Source organism: Balaenoptera ricei, chromosome 1, assembly GCF_028023285.1.
Source record: "Balaenoptera ricei isolate mBalRic1 chromosome 1, mBalRic1.hap2, whole genome shotgun sequence".
Taxonomy (NCBI): Eukaryota; Metazoa; Chordata; class Mammalia; order Artiodactyla; family Balaenopteridae; genus Balaenoptera; species Balaenoptera ricei.
Genome location: NC_082639.1, coordinates 4747989 through 4770226, shown reverse-complemented (window position 1 = coordinate 4770226; position 22238 = coordinate 4747989). Strand labels below are relative to the sequence as shown.

The following is a 22238-nucleotide window of genomic DNA, read 5'->3' as shown; positions in this document are numbered from 1 at the left end:
CACTATTTATTTTGTTAGAGTGGTGATAAAAACCAGGTCATTCTCAATCATAGCAACACAGACCTGGGCGTTCTGAGACATATGTTACGTTACGTTACGTTCACGTAATTCCTAGAGGCAGTGTTTTCCAAAGCAGAGGGAAGATGGCAAAGGACTTCTCTACCCAGCTGAGCATTATGGCCCAATTAATGTCTACAAACCGGAGGAAAAAAGGAATACCATAACGTTGTAGTTTTCCCCCCAGCCTCTCGGTAAGAAATTCTTAAAAACCAGCAAATGTCAGCGTGCAGTTTAGCCTTCATCACTGCTCTGCAACGGAGAAAAAAGGAAAAACCATAAAAAAAAATTGCTGGAATAGCTGATGGAATATGAGTGTCTGTGAAAGAAAGCTGTTGTGAGGAAACCTCACACAGATAAAGAAAAAGCTCTTAATTTACAACCTGGGCTGACAGTCTGTTCCACACTGACTCAACACTCTTGAATAACCAGTCTCAGCACACCTAAGTGTCTCATGCCAGAAGATCCTTAAGAGGGCTGGGCAACTTGGAAGGGACCATACACAGGCCCAGGTGGTGCACATCTGGTCAAAAATTAGCAAGAGAAAGAAATCAACTTCTCAAATCCACAGACAGGTGTTTGGGGCTTCCCAGGAGACCTGCTTAGGAAGGGCAGCAGGGATGGTTCTAAATCGATGGTTTACAAACCTTACTGAGAATTAATGAAGAATTGGTACAGGGCAGCAGGAACCAAACCGGTGACAAGACCATGGGAGCTCTCCTGTCCACCTCCTCTTGATAACTGCATCATGTAACCGAGACATCTTTAACAACCCACCAAGCAGCAGGCACCAGAGTGAAATCAATCAGGCTCCAACGCTAAATTATAAGATAGAAATTTACAAGAGAACAGCTCTGTGATAGGGTCTGTAGGTATATAAGCCGGCCAGAGACAATTATAGTGGGAACCCAATGGCTACTGCCTCTTCATTTAAGCAGCAGAAAAATGGCCAGGTGCCCCTAAATACAGTGCAATAATAAAAAGTTAAAATGAGGAGGCCCGTCCTCTGGGCAGGGTTCCGGGTGGTCAAGAGAAAAGGCGAAGACCACTGAGGCAGGAACACATGACATTCTGGAAGCTTCCTGTGACAAGTCAGCAAGTGGGGCCTGGAGTAGCCTCCCGCGGGGGGTTGGGGGGCGGTGCTGGCGAAGCGGCCCAGGTGGGGCTATATTTGGGATCCGGCTGCGCCCCGCCCTGGGGGCCGGCGGGGGAGACAGGGGGTGTAGCAGGGGCCTATCTCCCCGGCGCCCAGACGGTGACGACCCCCGGGTGTGACCGCAAAGTCGTCCTCTCTAGCCCGGGCACAGCCCCAGGGCACCCTGGCTGGGCTTTAGATCCGCGCGTAGCACGTGGAAGGGCCCGAAGCGCCGCGTCCCGCCCCCGGCCGCGCGGGGGCGCAGGGCGCAGGCGCGCTTCTTCCGGGCTGGGCGGTGGCGGCGCGACTCCGGGCCGCCAGGGGCCGCTGTGGAGCGGCCTCACGGGCCTACGCTGTCTGGACAGCGAACGGCCGGTCCCTCTTGAGCACGGCCTTGCCGGTTTGGCGGGGTGAAAGGTTGCGAAGATGGCGACGGCCTTGAGCGAGGAGGAGCTGGACAATGAAGACTATTACTCGTTGCTGAACGTGCGCAGGGAGGTGAGGCCTGCGGTGGGCCGCCGTCGGGGCTGAGGCTGGGCCGGGTTGCTCAGGGGGGGCCGGGCTGGCGGCGACCGCCCCGTTCCCGCCTCGGGCGGCCGGAGCCTGGTGGGGAGGCCGCGTGACCCCGGCTGACGTCCGCGATCGCCGGCCGGCTGGACTGTCCCCACCGCCCTGATCCTTGCGCCGGGGATGCTCTGGCCGGCCTCTGCCCCAGCTCTCCGCGGCCGGTGCGCCGCGTGCGCTGTGTCAGGGCAAGGCCAGAGGCCCCCGCGCCCCCAGGAGGGAACAGGGTTCCCGAGGTGGAGGTGGAGTGGGGGTCCAAGTCCTCCGGGACCCGGTGCCACGCTCGGCTCACACACCCGCCCAGGCCCAGGGGCTGTGTCATCGCCCCCAGCCCGCAGGGTGGGAAACCGAGTCTCAGGCACCAAGGTCAAGGCTACCCGGGAACCTCCCCAGGACTCTGTCCGGTCCCTGAGTCTTCCATGGGGACATCCCGCCTCTGAAGTGAGTCCAGGTTCAGAGGCAGGTGTCTTGTGTCCTCCTTTTGTGCAGCTGTCCAGAAATTCAAGGAAGAGGCTCCCGGACACATAGTCTCATTTCGGAGGCCCAGGTTAGGAATAAACTCAGGAATAAGCTAGGAAACAAGTGATGCCCCAAGCACGTCCTCGGCATGTGCGCCCGTTTCCTCACCGGATAAAAGATAACACGAGAGAGTCTCACACTGTGTCTGGCACTTAGTAGGGGCCCAGTAAGTTTCCTTTCTTGTTGATTCTACATTTGAGGTCAGCGTGAAGGGCAGGGAGGCTTCCAAGGTCAGGTCATGAGGTGGATTATTTCTCTCTAAACTGCTGGGTTGGGTCTTCCCAGCCCTGCCAGAGAACCTCTAATTTGGGCTTAGGTTTTCCAGTGATCCGAAGTAGCCAAGTCTGGTCTATTCAAGCTTGCGTTGACTGGACTAGAGCTGGTCAAGTCTGTGTTGTCAGTATGACTGCGTGATGTTAATAATAGCTAACATTTTGTGAGGGCTTACTTTGTGCAGGGGCAGGGTGCTGAATGGACACTTGATGTTTTTGCACTTAATTCTCACATCAGACCTTAAAGTAGGCATTCAGATAATTCTTGATTTAAAGCTGAGGAAATGAAGCATAGAGGGATTAAGTAACTTGCCCAAAGCCACACCACTAGAAATCAAGAGAGTCTGGATTCAGCCCTGGGCAGTCTGACTCTGGAATCCCAGTTCTTGACTTCTATGCTGTACTGTCACCCTAGCTTACCAGTCCTCAGACTACAGAGCTGCCGGACTCCTTGGGCACCCCTCATAAGAATCCCTTAAGTGTGTTAGTCACTACTTACTATGGAAACGCCCAAAGAAATATTTTTGGGAATTGTAGATCTTGTTAGGCTGCCATAGGGCCATCTGGAGATTCTTGTAACTAATCAACGGTAAGCCTTTGGCCGTCATTTTTTTCCCTTTGAATGGAGCTATCGGGCTGGTTATTCTTTTTGTTTTGTGTTTTGTTTTGTTTGGCCATGCTGCGCGGCTTGTGGGATCTTAGTTCCCGGACCAGGGATCAAACTCTTGCCCCCTGCAGTGGAAGCACAGAGTCCCGACCACTGGACTGCCAGGGAATTCCCTGGGCTAGTTATTCTTTTTCTCCAGTTCTTAGAAGCAAAGCGGTAAATGAAACCGGCTTTTCTGAAATCAGCCTTTTTTTCCACTCATTTATAGTTAGTCTGGTTATCAGTAATTGAGCAGCCATTTACCTGTTTACCAGGCTTACTGAATCTTAGGCCGCTGCACATGATCAAAAAGATCTAAAATAATAGGCTTGGCCAGAGTCCTAGGTAAACATTTGTCAGAGCTATAAAACTACCAGAGTGTTAGGACCCGTCATTGTTATTGGACTGATGGGTGGAAGCCAAAGAAATATTTCTTAAAAAAAAAAAATTTTTTACCTCTTGGGATGAGTGAAGGCACCTCCACATTTATGGCTGTAGGTGAAATCCCTATGAAACATGTACTCTTGCTTAATCATCTTGTGTTGCCGTTGTCAACAAACGCAGTGTAAAACACCATCCCCTCTGGTGTGGAGATTTTTCTCTCTCAGGGTTCCACTAGAAGAGAAGCTCTGAAGGTGATCTCTGGACTTGATATTTACTAGGATTTTTTGTGAAATTAGAAATCAGCCTGAAGTTGAAATACCATGATTTAGCTGAAGAATGAGAGAAAAAATAGAAGTAATCTTTATTCTTACCTGTGTGGTCAAAAGAAGGTAATAACCCCTGTTGATGTGTTCGCATTCGGGTCTACGGCTTGATGACACTGAAGTGTAACTAGGAGGCGAGGTCCCCTTCCCACCAGCGCTCCAGAGCACCTTCAGAACTCTCGTGTTCAGGAAGTTCAGAGACTTTCCGCCAGGAATCTCAGATGGAAGCAAGCTGACACAAAACCAGGGAACTCTGTTTAAAAGTTTCAGTTTTACAGGCATAATACATGATAATAACAAATGGAGTAATATAGAAATGTCAAAAATCAGCTTAAGAATCTCCCATGCCCATGTTTTAAACTTTAAAATATCCCCTTAAATTGTATCCCAGAGAGTGAAGCAGGCAGCTAGACAGGACTTCCATGACCTTTAATAATTCCCTTTCTCTTAAAAAAGAAAAAAAAACACTCCCTTTCTCTAGTGTTCTGGATTTCCTCTTTGCGGAGTGGAGCCGTTGTCTGCCTGCCACACACTGAGGGGAAGGAGTAGTTTATCATTAACTGGGCACATTGAAACCAGATTGGCATCTCTGGTTTAGGTAGTCAGATGCATCGTCAGCAGCCTGAAATCTAACTGATTTGAGATTTCTGAGATGATTTGCCAAAATTTATTTGGAGAAAGGATTCCTGAAGAGTAAGAGTGAAATTTTCTTGATCTCTATGCTTTTTATAGACATTATAATTGACACATTTTAAACCTGATTTATTCTTAAGCACTTGAGTTTAATTCCTACTTAACCAATGTTGTAGTTGAAAGAGTTTCATTTTTATGCATGTCTGCAACGTTTATAACCTGTTTTAAGATCTCCAGTCCCAGTGGATTGAGCCTTAAAGGAGCCAATCTCCTTTTCAACTTTTAAACACTTTTGAAAAAAAACACAGTCGTTAAATAAAAAATGAACTTAAGTAAAAATGTATTTTCTTGTAGTCCACATATGGAGGTCAGTCTTCTGGGATCTTTATCCTTCCATGACAGCCGTGAAACTAGAAGCATAAAATCAAAACCTAAATAAAAAATGCATTTTCATTCCTTCCCTGGTATAGGGTCTATTGTTCTTTCCACAGTTTTTGGTTGTCTGGGTTTCTCTGGCTGCAGGTTACAGTCACAGAGTGGGGCTAAAACTTCGAGTTTGGACTGCAGATGGGAGGAAAAGGCTAGAGCACTAGAGGAAGGTCTGCTGGTCACAGCCAGGATTGACCTGGGGGACAGAGTCACCCAGCCCCCCAACCAGGATGGCAGGGCCATCCGCAGAAACTGAATGTAAAAGCGTTGGCTAAGCCAGGTGCACACTTCGGTGCCTAAAGCGGTGAGGTGCTGTGTGTTTTTCTTTCCTTGCTTATCTAACCTGATGGGCAGATAATTTAGTCTTAATGAGGGATGCAAAGGTGGGTCTAAGAAGGTCATTCCTTCAATGAGTTTCCCATCTGCTGCATTAGGTTGGATGTTCACAACAGTGACCCAGCTTAAAGCGAGTGTGCTGGGCAAGTAGCGTGAGCCTTGGGTGTCCAAAAACCTACCTTCCCCGGATGGTAAGGCGTCCTGCCAGTGAGCATGGTCCTGAGGAGCCGGACTCGCAGGCCGCCCTGCCGCCCAGGTAGGCTTGAGCGCGTCATTCAGCCTCGGCGTCTCCTGTCCTGGCCTGCAGCGCACCTCATGGAGGCGGCTCACCGTGGGGCTCTGCGGCCAGACGGCCCGTATTCAAAGCCCAGTTTTACCCCTGGGAGGTTTGTGCCTCTAGGCTAGGAGTTGAACCTTGTTGCTCCCTGTTTTCCTGCATGTTGAAATGTAGGTAACAGGTGAAAATGTATTAAGCACTCACTCTGAGCCAGGCTGTTGTGTATTGGAGCATGAGGGTATGTATAAAGTACCTGGCGAAAGTAGGTATTCGGTTAATAATATTTATTGTTGCTACTTCTTGGATTTTGATAAACATGAGGTTTCGCTAATTTTAAAAAGACATACATGTACATAGAAGGCTTTGGTATGCCTCATCCTGGCTAAATCTGCTACTGTAATAATAAAAAAAATAGTGCCAGAATTTATGAATTAGGTTATGAATTCCCAAAGCTTTCTTCGTTCTTTCTGTTCAAAATACTGAGTTTATTCTCTTCAAAAGACGGTTTTCTCTCTGAACTCTTCCTGCAAGGTCATGAGTGTGACTTGGGTGGCGGGCGCAGTGGTTCCTGGAAGCTGGGGTTAAGCATGGGAGTGGAGTGCAGAGCCAAGGGATGATCCCGAAAGACGGTGTCTGGAGTAGAGGCAGAGTGGGACCCACAGATAAACTTGTTGTGAGCTATCAGCTTCGAAGAGGCCAGGCAGAGAGCGGAGGACCTGGCAGAGGCAGAGGTTCTGCTATAGCGACAGCAAGACAGCACTGGCGGTCAGGAGGGTTCCCGGGTGGAGCTCAGAGAGGCTTCTGGGGGTCTCCCTGGGAGTGGGGAGGGGGCCGTCAGGGTGTCCCGCTAGTTCCAGTGTCATCTCATAATGGGATTAGCAAACACCAGGAGGTTGAATTTTCAAATTGTTTTCTTCAGTAAACCATAAGCTAGTTACTACCTTTCTGCTTTGGACATTTCAAACAATTGCATCTTGAAATTTTAATACTCCAGTTCTGCATTATCTACCAAAATACCTTTCTTCTTTTTTTTTCTTTCTTTCTTAAAGAGAATTCAATTGAAAGCTTTTATATTTGCTATGAGTTCAGTAATAAAACCATGGAGAAGAGAATATGGGACACGCAAGCCGCACGTTTTGCTTGGCTATGGAATTTTAGTATTTACTTCTATTAAACTTACATTTTAATTTTACTTATGTGTTTTATTTATACCCTACTTTGTTCAAGAGAGGATTTAAGACAGCCAACAGAGATGAAAAAATAAAATAGCATAAATGTTTAAAAGGGGACACCAAAAACAAACAAACGAAAAGGCCATTGGGAATATTGCTGCTTTATTGCCACCGTCGTGGCCCATGGGTTATACAGGTCGCACTCCCTTGGAGAAGCTCGTGGCCTGATGGCTGCATCCTGCTTGGCTCTTGGACATTTGGAACCAATTCTGCTTGCAGTGAGTGCACAATGTTCCCTCCCGGGTTTGCTGGAGCCAGAACATTCTTCAGTAGTAAAATGCCAACAGACATCAAACCACACGAATCCTGCACGAGTGGGCAGGATGTAACAGATGCACTCGGACGAGAAGGAAAAAATAAGCCAAACTCTGGATGTAAAGAGAGGATCCGAACCATCATTTTTGACCCAGAAAGGAACTTGAGTTCGTTTCACTCAGATGCTGGCCTTTTTATTTACTGTCATGTCTCAAAGGCCCCAAATAAACATGGACATGACTAGGAAGAGAAATGAAAACAAAGTTGTACAATGGTAGGAAAGTCTTTTCTAAGCCCTTGGAATGACCTCTAATCAGGAATCAGGATTTCTGCTCCTTTGGCCCATTTGTTCTCGTGTGCTGTTGTCAGCAAGGGGTGTGCCCTGGAGGACGGGACTCCCCATCGGCCCCGCAAACCTTAAAGGTGATGTGGGCCCTGCCTTTTTTCTTTTTTTAGTATTTATAGAGTTCTGTCCTTACCGATTGCCTAGTCCTTTTTTTTTTTTTTTTTTTTTTTTTTTTTTAGTATTTATTTATTTATTTGGCTGCGCCTGGTCTTAGCTGTGGCGTGCAGTATCTTTAGTTGCGGCGTGCAGGATCCAGCACCCTGACCAGGGATGGAACCCAGGCCCCCTGCATGGGGAGCGCAGAGTCTTAACCACTGGACCACCAAGGAAGTCCCACCTAGTCCTTTCTTGAACTTATAATGCCATCTTGGGGATAATGTGTTCTATAAATTTTGTAAGTTTTTTTCCTTCTATGTTAAGTAGAACTTAAGTTTTCTAAGGTTATTCCTAGCTGTAGAAACTTGGAATTGTTTGATCAATCTCCTGTTTAGCTTTTCTGACATATTCACAATTTGATTGTTTCTCTCTTAAGCCCACCTTTTCAAAATGAAGAGTCCTAAAGTGGTGGTAGAAGGCCGACCTCCAAAATCATGAGAAATATAGTGTGTACGTCTGACCCCTATACTCAACACAGGCGGGTTTTAGGGAAGGACAGCTGAGATCACTTAGCCCAGTACCTGGCATTTTGGGCACCTGTGAGCGTGTTGATGATGGTGTGAAAAGGCCAAAGCTGGAGGTGGAGCTACGGAAGAGGTCAGTGGCTTAAAGAGCACAGCCTTTGAAGTCAAGTCCAAGTTTGACTCTCTAGCCCCCTGATATGGGGCAAGTTACTTAACCTCTCTGAGCCTGTTTCTTCATCCATAAAATCCAGACAATAATTTTACTGTCATAGGGCTGTTGGGAGAATGAAGCGAGAATGCACGTTAAGTGCTTAGCATAGTAATGGGCATATTATTATGTAAAGTAAATGCCAGTATATTTTTATTAGTATCATGAGCATAAAAGTTAATAAATGCTCTTACTGATTTGTAGGAATTCTTTATAGAATTTGAGTGAGTCCTTTGTCTGATAGGTTAGTATAAATATCTGTCCCCTCTCTGTAGTTTGCCTTTCACTCTCGTAAATGTTCATGAACCGAAGATCGGTTTGAGCCAGGCCACACAAGTTATAATTTCTAGCCAGCTTTTGGGTCAGGGGTACATAATCAGATAAACTTCTCCATCTCAGACAAGTCATTTAGTCAACCTTTTTGATCTTCACTGTTTTTATCTCTAAAATGGGGGTTCCAATACCAATCTCAAGACATTTTATGAGTCTTCAAGTGTTAAATGAGGAAATATCGGTGAAAGTACTTTATTAGCTTTAAGTCTGTGCAAATGCGTTTGTGACACCACTGACAGCCTCGAAATCCCCTTCAGCTTTTGCGATGCTCTCCTTGCCCTCCTTTCTCACGTTGCCAGTTGCTCATTTCCTGTCTTCCTTAGAATTTCCCCAGGTTCAGTCCTCACCAGCTCGGCTGGTTTAAAGTGCTCTGCTTGGGCCCCGCATCTCTGCCTTCTGGCCATTATTGCTTACGTGTTAGGGTCACCTGCCTTTCAAGCCTGGCTGCCTCCCAGGTTCTCCCTAACCCATGCATCCCAGTCAAAACCCCGGATGCTCTTTGGCTTTTCTTCTCCATATAGTATTGAGCCCCTTCTCGACTGTCCTGTAAGCCACTCGGTCTGTGAACCCCCTCGACTCCAGCCGACTTTGACGCCTTCATTTATTTCTGTTTCAACTTCTAGGCTGCCAGCCAGCCCTCATAACCTCAGCCCTGCATTTCTGCTGTAGTTTTCTTCAGGTCTCTCTGGTTTGCCTTCTGTCAGCTTTAGTCAAGCTGTACAAGTTAATATTAACGCACAGTATTGATCACATTTCTCTAGCCAGGAAGCTTTTGTGGCTTCCTGTTGTTTATTGGGTAAGGGTCAAACTCTTGGCTCCATTTTTAAAGCCCCTTACAAATTAGATGTTTTCTATATTTTCTGCCTACTCTGTGGTGATGTTCTGCTTTCTTCCACTGCAAAGCAGGCTCCATGTGGTCAGGGACCATAGTGGTCTGGTTCGCCATCAGGTCCCTAACAGTGTGCGCACATGACACGTACTTACCAGATGTTTGCCTCATGAATGAGCAGGTGGGTGGATGTCCACATTAATTTGTTACCTACTTCCTGCCTTCTTCTGCGCCTCTACTCTGACCAGTTTGTCAGTGTTCTGTCTCTCCTGGTTCCTCGGGGCATTCTCTTCCCCTGAAATGCCCCAGCCTGTTGTTGGTACCAAAGCAAATTGAATCCACCTTTTGCATTCCCATTCAGACCCCACTGCCTCCACGAAGTTTTCTCTGCATTCTGACAGCACTGAACTTACGTCTTTATCGTTAATATTAGCATTTTTGTTATATATTGTTTAGTTAAATCCATGTGTCTGGGGTTTTAGGGAACACGCACACACACACCTCCCGCTAGTTTATAATCTCCTTGAGGGCAGGGATGACATATTTCTTTTGTACCTCCTGTGGTACTTAGAGTAGGGTTGACATTCAGTAAATATGCTGGCTTGAAATGATGAATATTTGCTAACACCATACTCACCTTGTCCGGGTGCATTTTACTTTGTGGAAAACCTGTATTGAGGAACACATTGCACTTTTGGCAATAAATCATTCTAGAGGAATTTACTGGAAGGAGTTTATCAACTATCAGTTTGGTAAATCTAAACTGTCACTTATGAAAATTGTTTAAAGTCAGGTACCAGAGGATGAGAGCAAATTCAAACACATGCCTTTATGCTCGGGCCCCAGTGTAAGCCAAGGACCGTGCAGACTAAGTTCGAGGTTGAATACCATGTGAGAAGAGGAAAGAACGCCTTTCCCTTGTCCTTTCTCGTCTGGCAGATATTATCTTCCTCTTATGTTTTTTTTTTGCAGTGAGAAAAGGTTACTTGTTTATCATGTTTTGTACTAGCACCAATAATATTTGTAAAAGTAAATAGCTTCAGATGGATTAGATTTATTTTTGTACAGTTCTTCTTCCTTTTGTCAGTTAAGTGGAGCTGAGTTTTTACAGTCGGCACAGGTTAGTTTCCGCTGAAATTCTGTTCTATTTGTGATGCTCCTTACAAAGATGAGTCAGGCAGAATGACTTGGTACCGTCTGCGTCATACTTGACGTTGAGGGTGAGTCCGCATACATTGCTGGGGTCTGTTATGTTTGTGCATGAACCCCATGTGCAGGAACTTATTTCCACATCCTCCAAAGATGTTTCCACATGTAAATGAAAAGGGTAGAAGACTGTGTTGAGCAGGGAAAATGGCATCAGAAGAGGGTAGGGCTGTGTATGAGAGCAGCTCTATTGTCTGAAGCTTCAGACTGTGTAGCGGGAACCTTTACAAAAACTGGTCTCTTAGTATAATCAGTATCTGCTCAGTGACACCAAATAATCTGTGACACCCTTTCTCTTCATGAAGCAGCTCTTGCTCAGCAGAAAATACCCATGCTGTCTTGGTGTTAATTAGCTCTGAAATCTGCTTTTTCCTTTAAATCATATGAGCACCAAGTATCATAAAAAATTACAGCCTTTTATTAGCTGATGCAGTTTATTTCAGTCAGATTGTCTTGGAACATATGGACAGTCATGAATCTTCAATTGTGGTAATTAGGCAAACCCCCCAAAATCCAATAGAATATAGTTTGTTGAGACTTTGTTGCTGAGATGCACTAATATAGATACAGCCTGGAAGTTTGAACTTGAAACTTTTAGGCTTCAGCAACAAAAAGCCTGGTGGCTTTACTTTTCTTAAAGTGAAGGTATGAGGTATAATTTAGTTGTCACTTGCATACCCTTATTAGGTCTTCAAAGTATTGAATTAAATATCATTGTAGGGACTTCCCTGGTGGTCCAGTGGCTAAGACTCTGTGCTCCCAATGCAGGGGACCCAGGTTCGATCCCTGGTCAGGGAACTAGATCTCTCATGCCACAACTAAGACCCGGTGCAGCCAAATAAATAAATTTTAAATAAATAAATAAATAAATATCATTGTAGTAGTTAGATGTTCTCTACACCAAACATTATTGGCTCTTAACTAGCGAGGGGGCTGCACTTCCTAGTCCCCTAGCGGTTGGGTGGGGTCACATGACCCTTTCTAACCAGTGGTGTGAGTGGAAATAATGTGTGTCCTGCTCAGGTTGAGGTACTTCAAGGCCAGGCCAGCCGGAGAGTCTCATGCTCTTCCCTCTGCCTCCATGACTGGCAGGGTTCCAAAGGGTGTCTGTCTTGTCTACCTGGGACCTGAGGACATTGCCAAGCAGAGAACTAGCTGACCTGAGATGGACATGTAATGTGAGGGAGAAATAAACCTTTGGAATTTTTGGATGGTTTGTTAACCATGGTATCACCAACCCAGCAGTTCTCAAACTTTTTGCTGTCAGGGCCTCTTTACATTCTTAAATTATTGAGGTTCCCAAAGAGCTTTTGTTTATATGGGTTATAACTATCAATATTTAATAATAAGACACAGAGTGTACTTACTTCTTGTATTTCAGTACAGGCACAAGGAAGACTTGAGGATTTCAAAATAACTACGTATTCCACAACAATGAGGTTACAGATACACAGATAGCATAGCAGATATAAGGAAAGATAGCAAGTATGCAGCAAAAGAACTTAGAATCAGTTGAGTTAATCTCTGAAAACTCACGTGTTTATACCATAAAGTTACCACCTTAGAAATTTCTAGAAAACAGGAAACTATACAAGTACACAATTCATTAACCATCAGAACAATGATATCATACATCATGTAGCCTCAAGAAAATCCCACTATACTCTCATGAGAGAATGAGAAAAAGGCAAATAAAATCTTAGTATTATTATGAAAATAGTTTTGACCTGTGGACCCCCTGAAAGGGTCTCAGGGACTCCCAGGGGACCCCACACCACACTTAAGAACCATTGACCCAGCCCATCCTGATGGATACAGTCATGGTTCAGACATACTGATGTTCCTCACGTGCTGTAGCTTACTTAGCTAAATGAAGGTAGAAAATAAAAGCAGAGTGGCCGTATACTCTGAATATGTGCACATTGATTGCAGAGATGGTCTCCATCAACTAGAAATTAAATAAGTGAAAATGTAGCAGTGTCTTCAATTGCCTAATTATCTAAGGGAAGCAAATACAATGAAATTGTCGTCAGGAGACTTTTCTAAGCGTGATACCACAGCAGAAATCAGAAAAGAGAGAATTGATAGGTTTGATTTTGTAAAATGAGAAATATCTGTGTTTATTAAAGGAAAATAACTAAAGCCTAAAAAAAAAATTATAAACACAGTTAACAGACTCAAAAGGAATCTAATATATTTGATAAAAATTCATATTTTTAATATATATAAGGAACTCTTGGAATCAAAAAGAAAAAGATGAATACCATAATAGGAAAACAGTACAAAGGAAACAAATAGAAGAAATCTAAAATGCAAATAAGGGACTTCCCTGGCCGTCCTGTGGTTAAGACTTCGCCTCAGGGAGCTAAGATCCCACATGCCTCGCGCCAAAAAACCAAAGCAGAAGCAATATTGTAACAAATTCAATAAAGACTTTAAAAATGGTGCACATCAAAAAAAAAAAATCTAAAAAAATGAAATAAAATGCAAATACGTGTATGGAAAAAATGTCACCCTCACTAGTAAAAAAAGAAATGCAAGTTAAAACAAGGCTTTTTTTTGTTAGTTTTGTTTTTTCTCTACCAGATTGACAAAGATTTTTTTTTCTTTTTAATGATAGTATTGAGCTCTGATAAGATGGAAATCCGTTAGCCCACCCAGCCAGGAGGCAGGAGGATTCTCCTTTGGAGGAGTTGAGCCAGAGAGACTCTGGAGCCTGGACATAGACAGTAAAGGGTGAGAGTGGCCCCCTAACAAAGGCAGGGGGGTGCATTAGTGTTTGCATGGTGAGACTTCTGGCTTTTCTTCCTATATTCTCTCGTCTCTCCCCTGAAGGAACTAGCCCATCAAAAAGAAAAGACTGCCAAATGAAACTTCTAGGTTCCCTCCCAGGCATTTCACAGAGAAGCTCATCACATGACAAGACCTGTTCACACATACAGAGCTTCCAGATAGCTTCTTAGTATCTTACTATGAAGTGTAAGTCAATTGCCAAAGAATGTCAAATGTTTGAGGGAAGGCTCCAGCGTGAAATTCTGAGATCATGCAGACAGCAAGGAGAAACTAGAAGGAAGCAGACAATGCAGGGAGTTTGGAAACTAGATCATCTTCAGATAGATAAGATACTACATGTAAGAAATAAGAACAAGGTGATATATCAAAGAGCAATACTGTATAAAAAGAGAGGGAGCTCTTGGAAATTAAAAATAAGATAACAAAAAATTCTATGGAAGGGTTGGAAGATAAAGATGAGGAAATATGCACAAAAGTAAAACTTAAAAACTAGAAGATCAGTTCTTAGCCATGAAGTAAAGTAAAATGAGGGGGAAGACATTATGAAACAATTAATATGAGAATATTTCTCAAAAGATAGGAGACTATAGGTTAAAAAAGGCCATTCAGATAACTAGCATAGTGGATGGGGGAGAAAAGGACCCCCATACTAAAGGAAATCATAGGTTAAAGAGAGAGTCCTAAAAGTTTCCAAACAGGTCGCAAACAAAGGACTGGAATTGGAAAGACATTAGGTATCTCACCAGTAGTACTGTAAACTAGAAGACAGTGGAGCAATGTAATAAAAATCCTGAGGGAAAGTTATTTCCAAGCTAGAATTCTATACCCAGCCAACTATTCGTTAAGTATAAAGGCAGATTATAGGAACATTCTGAGATATACAAAGCCTAAAAAATTTTTCCTCCCAACCAATCTTTTATTTCTGTTATCTAATTTTTAATTTCCAAGAGCTCCTTCTTCTTTTGAGAATATCTGTAAAGGAAACTACTGGAGATTGAGCTCCACCAAAATGAAGAAGAAAACTAAGAAAGAGAAAGGCACAGGATACAGAAAAGAGATACCAACACAGGAAAGATACCCAGGAAGATGGTGACAGGAAGTCCTAAGATGAAGTTTGTTTAGCAAGCCTAACAACCAGAACAGGGCAGAGAGCTCTTGGAGGAATGCCTCTTAGAGGGAAAAAAAAAAAATCAAAGTGATGTGCTATTTGATATTTTCATATTGAGAGGAATATTAGAAGTCTTTAAGAAGTATACTGTGAAGAGTTGGAGAAGAATCGTAACAGAGCCATAGAAAGCTAAAGCAAATGAAAAAGATGAGGCAATTGTTAACTCCAGGAAAAATAAAAAGTAGTTCAAGAAAAGAAATGTAATCATAGTATACTGTTTGATTCAGCTTTGAACTATATTTACAGTCATAATTAAAACTAAACTAATTAAAAAGAAAAACTGTGCATTGATTTGATCCAAAGTTGTGATAATTACATAGAAGGGAGGGGAAAGATAAGCACAAGGAAGTGGAAGAGAACTAAATTCTCTTAAATTAAGTCTAAAATTTTAAAATTAAGGATATGAGTATATTTAGAAATAAAATGAGAAAAATGCTAAAAGATTTAAAAGTGCTTGCATCTGAGGAGTGGGAGTGAATGCTGTTTTGGGTTATAAGTCTAGTAGTTTTATTTATAAACTGTTTACATAGTCCTTGGATAAAATTAAATTTTTTAATTTAAAATAATTAAATGGTAAATACTTTCTGGAGATCAGTTCAGAAGACTAAAATGGAAGTCTTATACCCTTTTATCCAACAATTTTAGAAACTTATTTTCAAAAAGATAATCATGCATACACACAAAGTTTTAGCTATAGGGATGTCCACTGCAGCCTTTTTAAAACAAATGAAAATTGTTAATAGAAGATTGTTATATAAACTGTAATAATGGCATTTAAAATGGTGTAGAAAACACTTAATGACCAATAAAACCCGAAAAACCAAAACTCCACAAGACCTTTAACTGAAAAAACAGGTTATACAATTATATTGTAGAAGAAATACAATTTTATTTTTAAATATATTTTTCTTACCTGTATTTTCAATTTTATCTATGATGAATATATTTTTCTAATAAGAAAAAAATATTTTTAAGGTAATTCAGTTAGGAAAAAATTAGCATTTGACTCATTTCTTTAACCTCTTTAACCAAAGGAATTGATGCCATTTTTATAATCTATGCTTCTGACAAAGTTGCTCTTCATATTTTTGAAAATGAAGTTTATTTTTGCTCCACATCCTCACCAACACTTAATATTCTCAGTCTTTTTCATTTTAGTCATTCTAGTGGTTGTTAATAGTATCTCGTGTTTTTAATTTGCATTTCCCTAATGACTAACAGTGTTGAATGTCTTTTCATGTACTTGTTCACCATTCCTATATCATCTTTTGTTGACGTTTCTGTTTACATCTTTTACTCATTATCGTATCAGGTTGTTTATCTTCTTCAGTTGTGAGAGATCATTGTATATTCCAAATACAAATCTATGAGACAGATATTTTACAAATATTTTTCTTTTATTATCCTATATAGGAAATCTTTAACTCGAAGTTACAAAGATTATCTCCTATGTTGTCTTTTAGAAGCTTTACGGTTTTAGCTTTCACATTTGTGTCCTTTTTTCAATTCTCAGGTTTTGTTGGGTTTTTGGTTTTTTCAATTTTTTAACTTGTAAGATACATATAACATAAAATTTACCATCTTAGCCATTTTTAAGTATACAGTTCAGTGATATTAAATGCTTACATATTGTTGTGCATCTGCCACCACCATTTATATCTCCTGAACTCGTTTCATCTTGTAAAACTCAAACTCTATACCTGTTAAACAGTATATACCTGTTAAACAGTAAGTAAAATTATACAGTATTTCCTTTTTGTGACTGGCTTATTTCACTTAATATAATGTTCTCAAGGTTCATCCATGTTGCAGCACATGTCAGAATTCCCTGCCTTTTTAAGGCTGAATAATATTCAATTGTATTTATATACCATATTTTGCTTATCCATTCATCTGTTGATGGGTACTTGGGCTGCTTCCACATTTTAGCTGTTGTGAATAATGCTGCTCTGAATATGAGTGTACAAATATCTGTTCAAAACCCTGCTTTCAGTTCTTTCGGGTATTTACCCAGAAGTGGAATTGCTGGATTGTATGGTAAATCTGTTTTTAATTTTTTTAAGGAACTGCCATACTATTTCCCATAAAAGCTCTACCATTTTACATTCCTACCAACAATGCACATGAGTTCCAATTTCTCCACATCTTTGCCAACACTTGTTTGTTTTTTTGTTTATAGTAGCCAGCCTAATGGGTGTGGAGTGGTATCTCATTGTGGCTTTGACTTGTATTTCCCTAATGGTTAGTGATGTGGAGCATCTTTCCATGCGCTTTTGGCCATTCATATATGTTCTTTGATATATGAATGTCTGTTTAAGTCCTTTGCCATATTTGAATCAGATTGTTTTTGTTGAGTTTTAGGAATTCTTTATATATTCTAGATATTAATCTCTTATCAGATATACTATTTGCAAATATTTTCTCCCATTCTGTAGGTTGTTTTTTCACTTTCTTGATGGTATCCTTTGATTCATAAAAGTTCTTGATTTTGGTGAAGTCCAATTTGTCCATTTTTTCTTTTGTTGTATGTGCCTTTGGTGTTGTATCCAAGAAATCATTGCCAAATCCGCTGTCATGAAGCTTTTGCTCTATATTTTCTTCTAAGAGTTTTATAGTTTCAGCTCTTATGTTTAGGTCTTTGATCCATTTTGGGTGGATAAACTAATAAACGGATTCAGCAAAAGTTGCAGGATACAAAGTCAACACACAAAAATCAGTCACATTAGTTTTTGTACATGGTGTTAGGTAAGGGTCTTCATTCTTTTCATGGGGATATTCAGTTATCCCAGTACCATTTGTTGAAAAGACTATCCTTTCCCTATTGAATAGTCTTGGCATGCTTGTCAAAAATAATTTGACAGTTTGTGTGAGGGTTTAGTTCTGGGCTCTCTATTCTATTCCATTGGTCTATATGTCTGTCTTTATGCCGATATCAATCTGTTTTGACTACTGTAGCTTTGTTGTAAATTTTAAAATACAGAAGTGTGAGTCCCCCATCTTTGTCCTTTTTCAAGATTGTTTTGGCTTTTGGGATCCCTTGAGATTCCATGTGAATTTTAGAAGGGACTTTTCTATTTCTGTGAAAAATGTCATTGGGATTTTAATAGGGATTGAATTGATTCTGTTAGTTGCTTTGCATAGTAGTGACATTTTAATAATATTAAGTCTTCCAATCCATTAATATAAAGTATCTTTCTGTTTATTTATATCATCTTAATTTCTTTATATAAGTCTTTTAAGTTTAAGTTAATTCTTAAGTTTTTTGTTTCTTTGTTTTTGATGCTATTGGAAATGGAACTGTTTTCTTCATTTCCTTTTCAGATTGTTTATTGTTCATGTATAGAAATGCAGCTAATTTTTGTGTGTTGACTTTGTATCTTGCAACTTTGCTGAACTCATTTGTTAGTCCTAACAAGGTTTTGTGTATGTGTGGAATTTTTATAGAGTTTTCTACATATAAGATAATATCATCTGCAAAAAGAGATAATTTTATTTCTTTTCCAATTTGGATACCTTTTATTTCTTTTTTTACCTAATTGCTCTGGCTAGGACTTCCAGTGCAGTGTTGAATAGAAGTGGTGAGAACAGACATTCATACCTTGTTCCTGATCTTAGAGGAGAAGCTTTCAGTCTTTCACCACTGAGTATGATGTTTGCTTTGAATTTGTCTTCTTCAGCTGTAAGAGCTCTTCATGGCTTTTAGTTTCTTTTAGTCTCCTTCTGTTGCTAGTTTGCTGAGTGTTTTTATGATGAAGATGTGTTGAACTTTGTCAGTGCTTTTTCTGCAACAGTTGAGATGATCATGGTTTCTATGAATATGGTATATTATATTGATCAATTTTCATACATGGAACTATCGTTGCATTCCAAGAATAAATCCCACTTGGTCGTAATGTATATCCTTTTAATATGCTGCTGAACTCTGCTGATATTTTGTTGAGGATTTCTGCATCTATGTTCATAAGGGATATTGGTCTATAGTTTTCTTTTTTGTGTGGTGTCTTTGTCTGGCTTGGGCATCAGGGTAATAGTGGCCTCATAGGATGAGTTTGAAAGTGTTCCCTCTTCAATATTTTGGAAAAGTTTGAGAATTGATATTAGTTCTTCTTTAAATGTCTGGAAGAATTCACCAGTGAATCCATCAGGTCCAAGGCATTTCTTTGTCAAGAGGTTTTTGATTACTAATTCAATCTCTTTACTAGTTATAGGTCTATTCAGATTTCCTATTAGATCATGATTCAGTCTTGGTAGATTTTGTATTTCTAGTCATTTGTCCATTTCATCTAAGTTTTCCAATTTTTCTATTTCTGTAGAATCAGTAGTAATATCTCCACTTTCATTTCTGATTTTAGTAATTTGAGTCTTCTTTCTTTTTTTCCTTAGTTAGTCTAGCCAAAGGTTTGTCGATTGTGTTGTCTTTTTGAAGAACCAACGTTTTTTCACTAATTCTTTCTATTGTTTATCTGTTCTCTATTTATCTCTGCTCTAATCTTTATGATTTCCTTCTCCTGCCAGCTTCAAGTTTAGTTTTTCTTCTTTTTCTAGTTTCTTTTTTTTTTCTTTTATTTATTTTTTAATTAATTTTTATTAGAGTATAGTTGATTTACAAAGTTGGATTAGTTTCTGCTGTACAGCAAAGTGAATCAGTCATATATATACAGATATCCACACTTTTGTAGATTCTATTCCCATATAAGTCATTACAGAATATTGAATAGAGTTCCCTGTGATACACAGTAGGTTCTTATTGGCTATCTATTTTATATATAGTAGTGTGTATATGTCAATCCCAATCTCCCAATTTATCCCTCCCCCTCACCCCTTTGCCTCTTGGTAATCATAATTTTGTTCTCTACCTCCGTGGCTCTATTTCTGTTTTGTAAATAGGTTCATTTGTACCATTTTTTTTAGATTCCACATATAAGCAAAATATATTTGTCTTTCTCTGTCTGACTTACTTCACTCGGTATGACAATCTCTAGGTCCGTCCATGTCGCTGCAAATGACATTATTTCGTTCTTTTCTAGTTTCTTAAAAGTTGTAAAGTTAGGGACTTCCCTGGTGGTGCAGTGGTTAAGAATCCACCTGCCAGTTCAGGGGATACGGGTTCGAGCCCTGGTGCAGGAAGATCCCACATGCCGCGGAGCAGCTAAGCCCGTGCACCACAACTACTGAGCCTGTGCTCTAGAGCCCGTGAGCCACAACTGCTGAGCCCACGTGCCACAACTACTGAAGCCCGTGCACCTAGAGCCCATGCTTCGCAACAAGAAAAGCCACCACAATGAAGAGTAGCCCCCGCTCGCCACAACTAGCGAAAGCCCACACACAGCAACAAAGACCCAACGCAGCCAAAAAAAAAAAAAAGTTGGAAAGTTAGTTGTTGATTTGATATTTCCTTTTTCCATGCTGCGCAGCTTGAGGGATTTTAGTTCCCTGACCAGGGATTGAAACCGGGCCCTTGGCAGTGAGAGTGTAGAGTCCTAACCACTGGACTGCCAGGGAATTGAGATTTCCTGTTTTTTAATGTAAACATTTATAGCTATAAACTTCCCCCTTAGCACTGCATCCCATATGTTTTGGTATGTTGTGTTTCGTTTTCATTCATCTCTAAGTATTTTCTAATTTCCCTTGTGATTTTTTTTCTTTGATCTATTGGTCGTTTAAGAGTGTATTGTTTGTTACAAATTTGTGTCTTTTCCAGTTTTCCTTATGTAATTGATTTCTAATTTCATCCCATTGTGGTTGGAGAGGATACTTTGTATGATATCTTTTTTTTTTTTAATAAATTTATTTATTTTATTTATTTATTTTTGGCTGCGTTGGGTCTTCGTTGCTGCACACGGGCTTTCTCTAGTTGCGGTAAGCGGGGGCTACTCTTCGTTGCGGTGCACGGGCTTCTCATTGCGGTGGCTTCTCTTGTTGCGGAGCACGGGCTCTAGGCACACGGGCTTCAGTAGTTGTGGCCCACGGGCTCAGTAGTTGTGGCTCGCGGGCTCTAGAGCGCAGGTTCAGTAGTTGTGGTGCACAGGCTTAGTTGCTCCATGGCATGTGGGATCTTCCCAGACCAGGGCTCGAACCCGTGTCCCCTGCATTGGCAGGCGGATTCTTAACCACTGCGCCACCAGGGAAACCCCTTTGTATGATATCTATCTTTTAAAATCTATTGAGACTTAAATTGTGGCCTACCAAATGGTCAATCCTGGAAAATGTCCCATGTACACTTGAGAAGAATGTGTTTCTGTTGTTGGGTAGAATATTCTGTATGTGTCTTTTAGATCTAGTTGGTTCATTGTATTGTTCAAGTCCTCTATTGCCTTACTTATCTTTTGTCTGGTTATTCATAGGATGTTGAAGTCTCCACCTATTACTGTGAAACTCTATTTCTCTCCCTTCAGTTCTGTCAATTTTTGCTTTATGTATTTGATGGTCTGTCATGAGGTATATAAGTTTATAGTTATTCTTCTTGCTGTGTGAACCTTTTATTAATATGTAATGTCTTTCTTTGTGTCTTATAACCTTTTTAAAATTTATTTATTTTGGCTGCGTTGGGTCTGTTGCTGCGCGCAGGCTTTCTCTAGTTGCAGCGAGCAGGGGCTAGTCTTCATTGCAGTGCGTGGGCTTCTCATTGCAGTGGCTTCTCTTTGTTGAGGAGCACGGGCTCTTCGCATGCGGGCTTCAGTAGTTGTGGCACGCGGGCTCAGTAGTTGTGGCTCGTGGGCTCCAGAGTACAGGCTCAGTAGTTGTGGTGCACGGGCTTAGTTGCTCTGCAGCATGTGGGATCTTCCTGGACCAGGGCTCAAACCCATGTCCCTTGCATTGGCAGGCAGATTCTTAACCACTGCGCCACCAGGGAAGTCCCTTATAACCTTTTTTGATTTAATGTCTGTTCTGTCTGATATTAGTATAGCCACCCGTGCTCTATTTTGGTTACTATTTGCAAGGCATGTCTCTTTCCATCCTTTCACTTTCAACCTGTTTGTGTCTTTAAATCTCAATTGAGTCTTTTGTTGATAACATATAGTGTGGTCATGTGTTTTCATCCATTCTGCCAGTCTCTATCATTTGATTAAGGAATTTAATCTATTGACATTTAAAGTAATTACTGATAAGAGGGACTATTTCTGTCACTTTGCTATTTGTTTCCTTTTTTTTTTAATTTATTTATTTATTTATTTTTGGCTGTGTTGGGTCTTCGTTTCTGTGTGAGGGCTTTCTCTAGCTGTGGCAAGCGGGGGCCACTCTTAATCGCGGTGCACGGGCCTCTCACTGTCGCGGCCTCTTGTTGCGGAGCACAGGCTCCAGACGCGCAGGCTCGGTAATTGTGGCTCACGGGCCCAGCTGCTCCGCGGCGTGTGGGATCTTCCCAGACCAGGGCTCGAACCCGTGTCCCCTGCATTGGCAGGCGGATTCTCAACCACTGCACCACCAGGGAAGCCCTGCTGCTATTTGTTTTCTGTGGGCCGTTTTGTTTGTCCCTCATGTCCCACATAACTGTCTTTTGTGTTTAGCTGATTTTTTGTAGTGAAATGTTTTAATTCACCTCTCGTTTCCTTTTATGTATATTCTATAACTATTTCCTTTGTGGTTGCATTTAACACCTCAAATTGCATTTAACACCTCAAATTGCATTTATACCAGCTTAACTTCAATAATGTACCAAAACTCTGTTCTTT

At 41.4% G+C, this 22238-nt stretch overlaps 1 protein-coding gene across 1 annotated transcript in view; it reads left to right on the top strand.

Annotated features, from left to right (window-relative positions):
• Positions 1–1582: 1582 nt before the first annotated feature.
• Positions 1583–22238, top strand: part of DNAJC11 (DnaJ heat shock protein family (Hsp40) member C11) — a 66929-nt gene continuing 46273 nt past the window's right edge. The window contains exon 1 of the mRNA XM_059909664.1: positions 1583–1690. Coding sequence (XP_059765647.1) covers positions 1619–1690 — 72 coding nt within the window. The 5' untranslated portion in view covers positions 1583–1618. The remainder of the gene's footprint in view (positions 1691–22238) is intronic.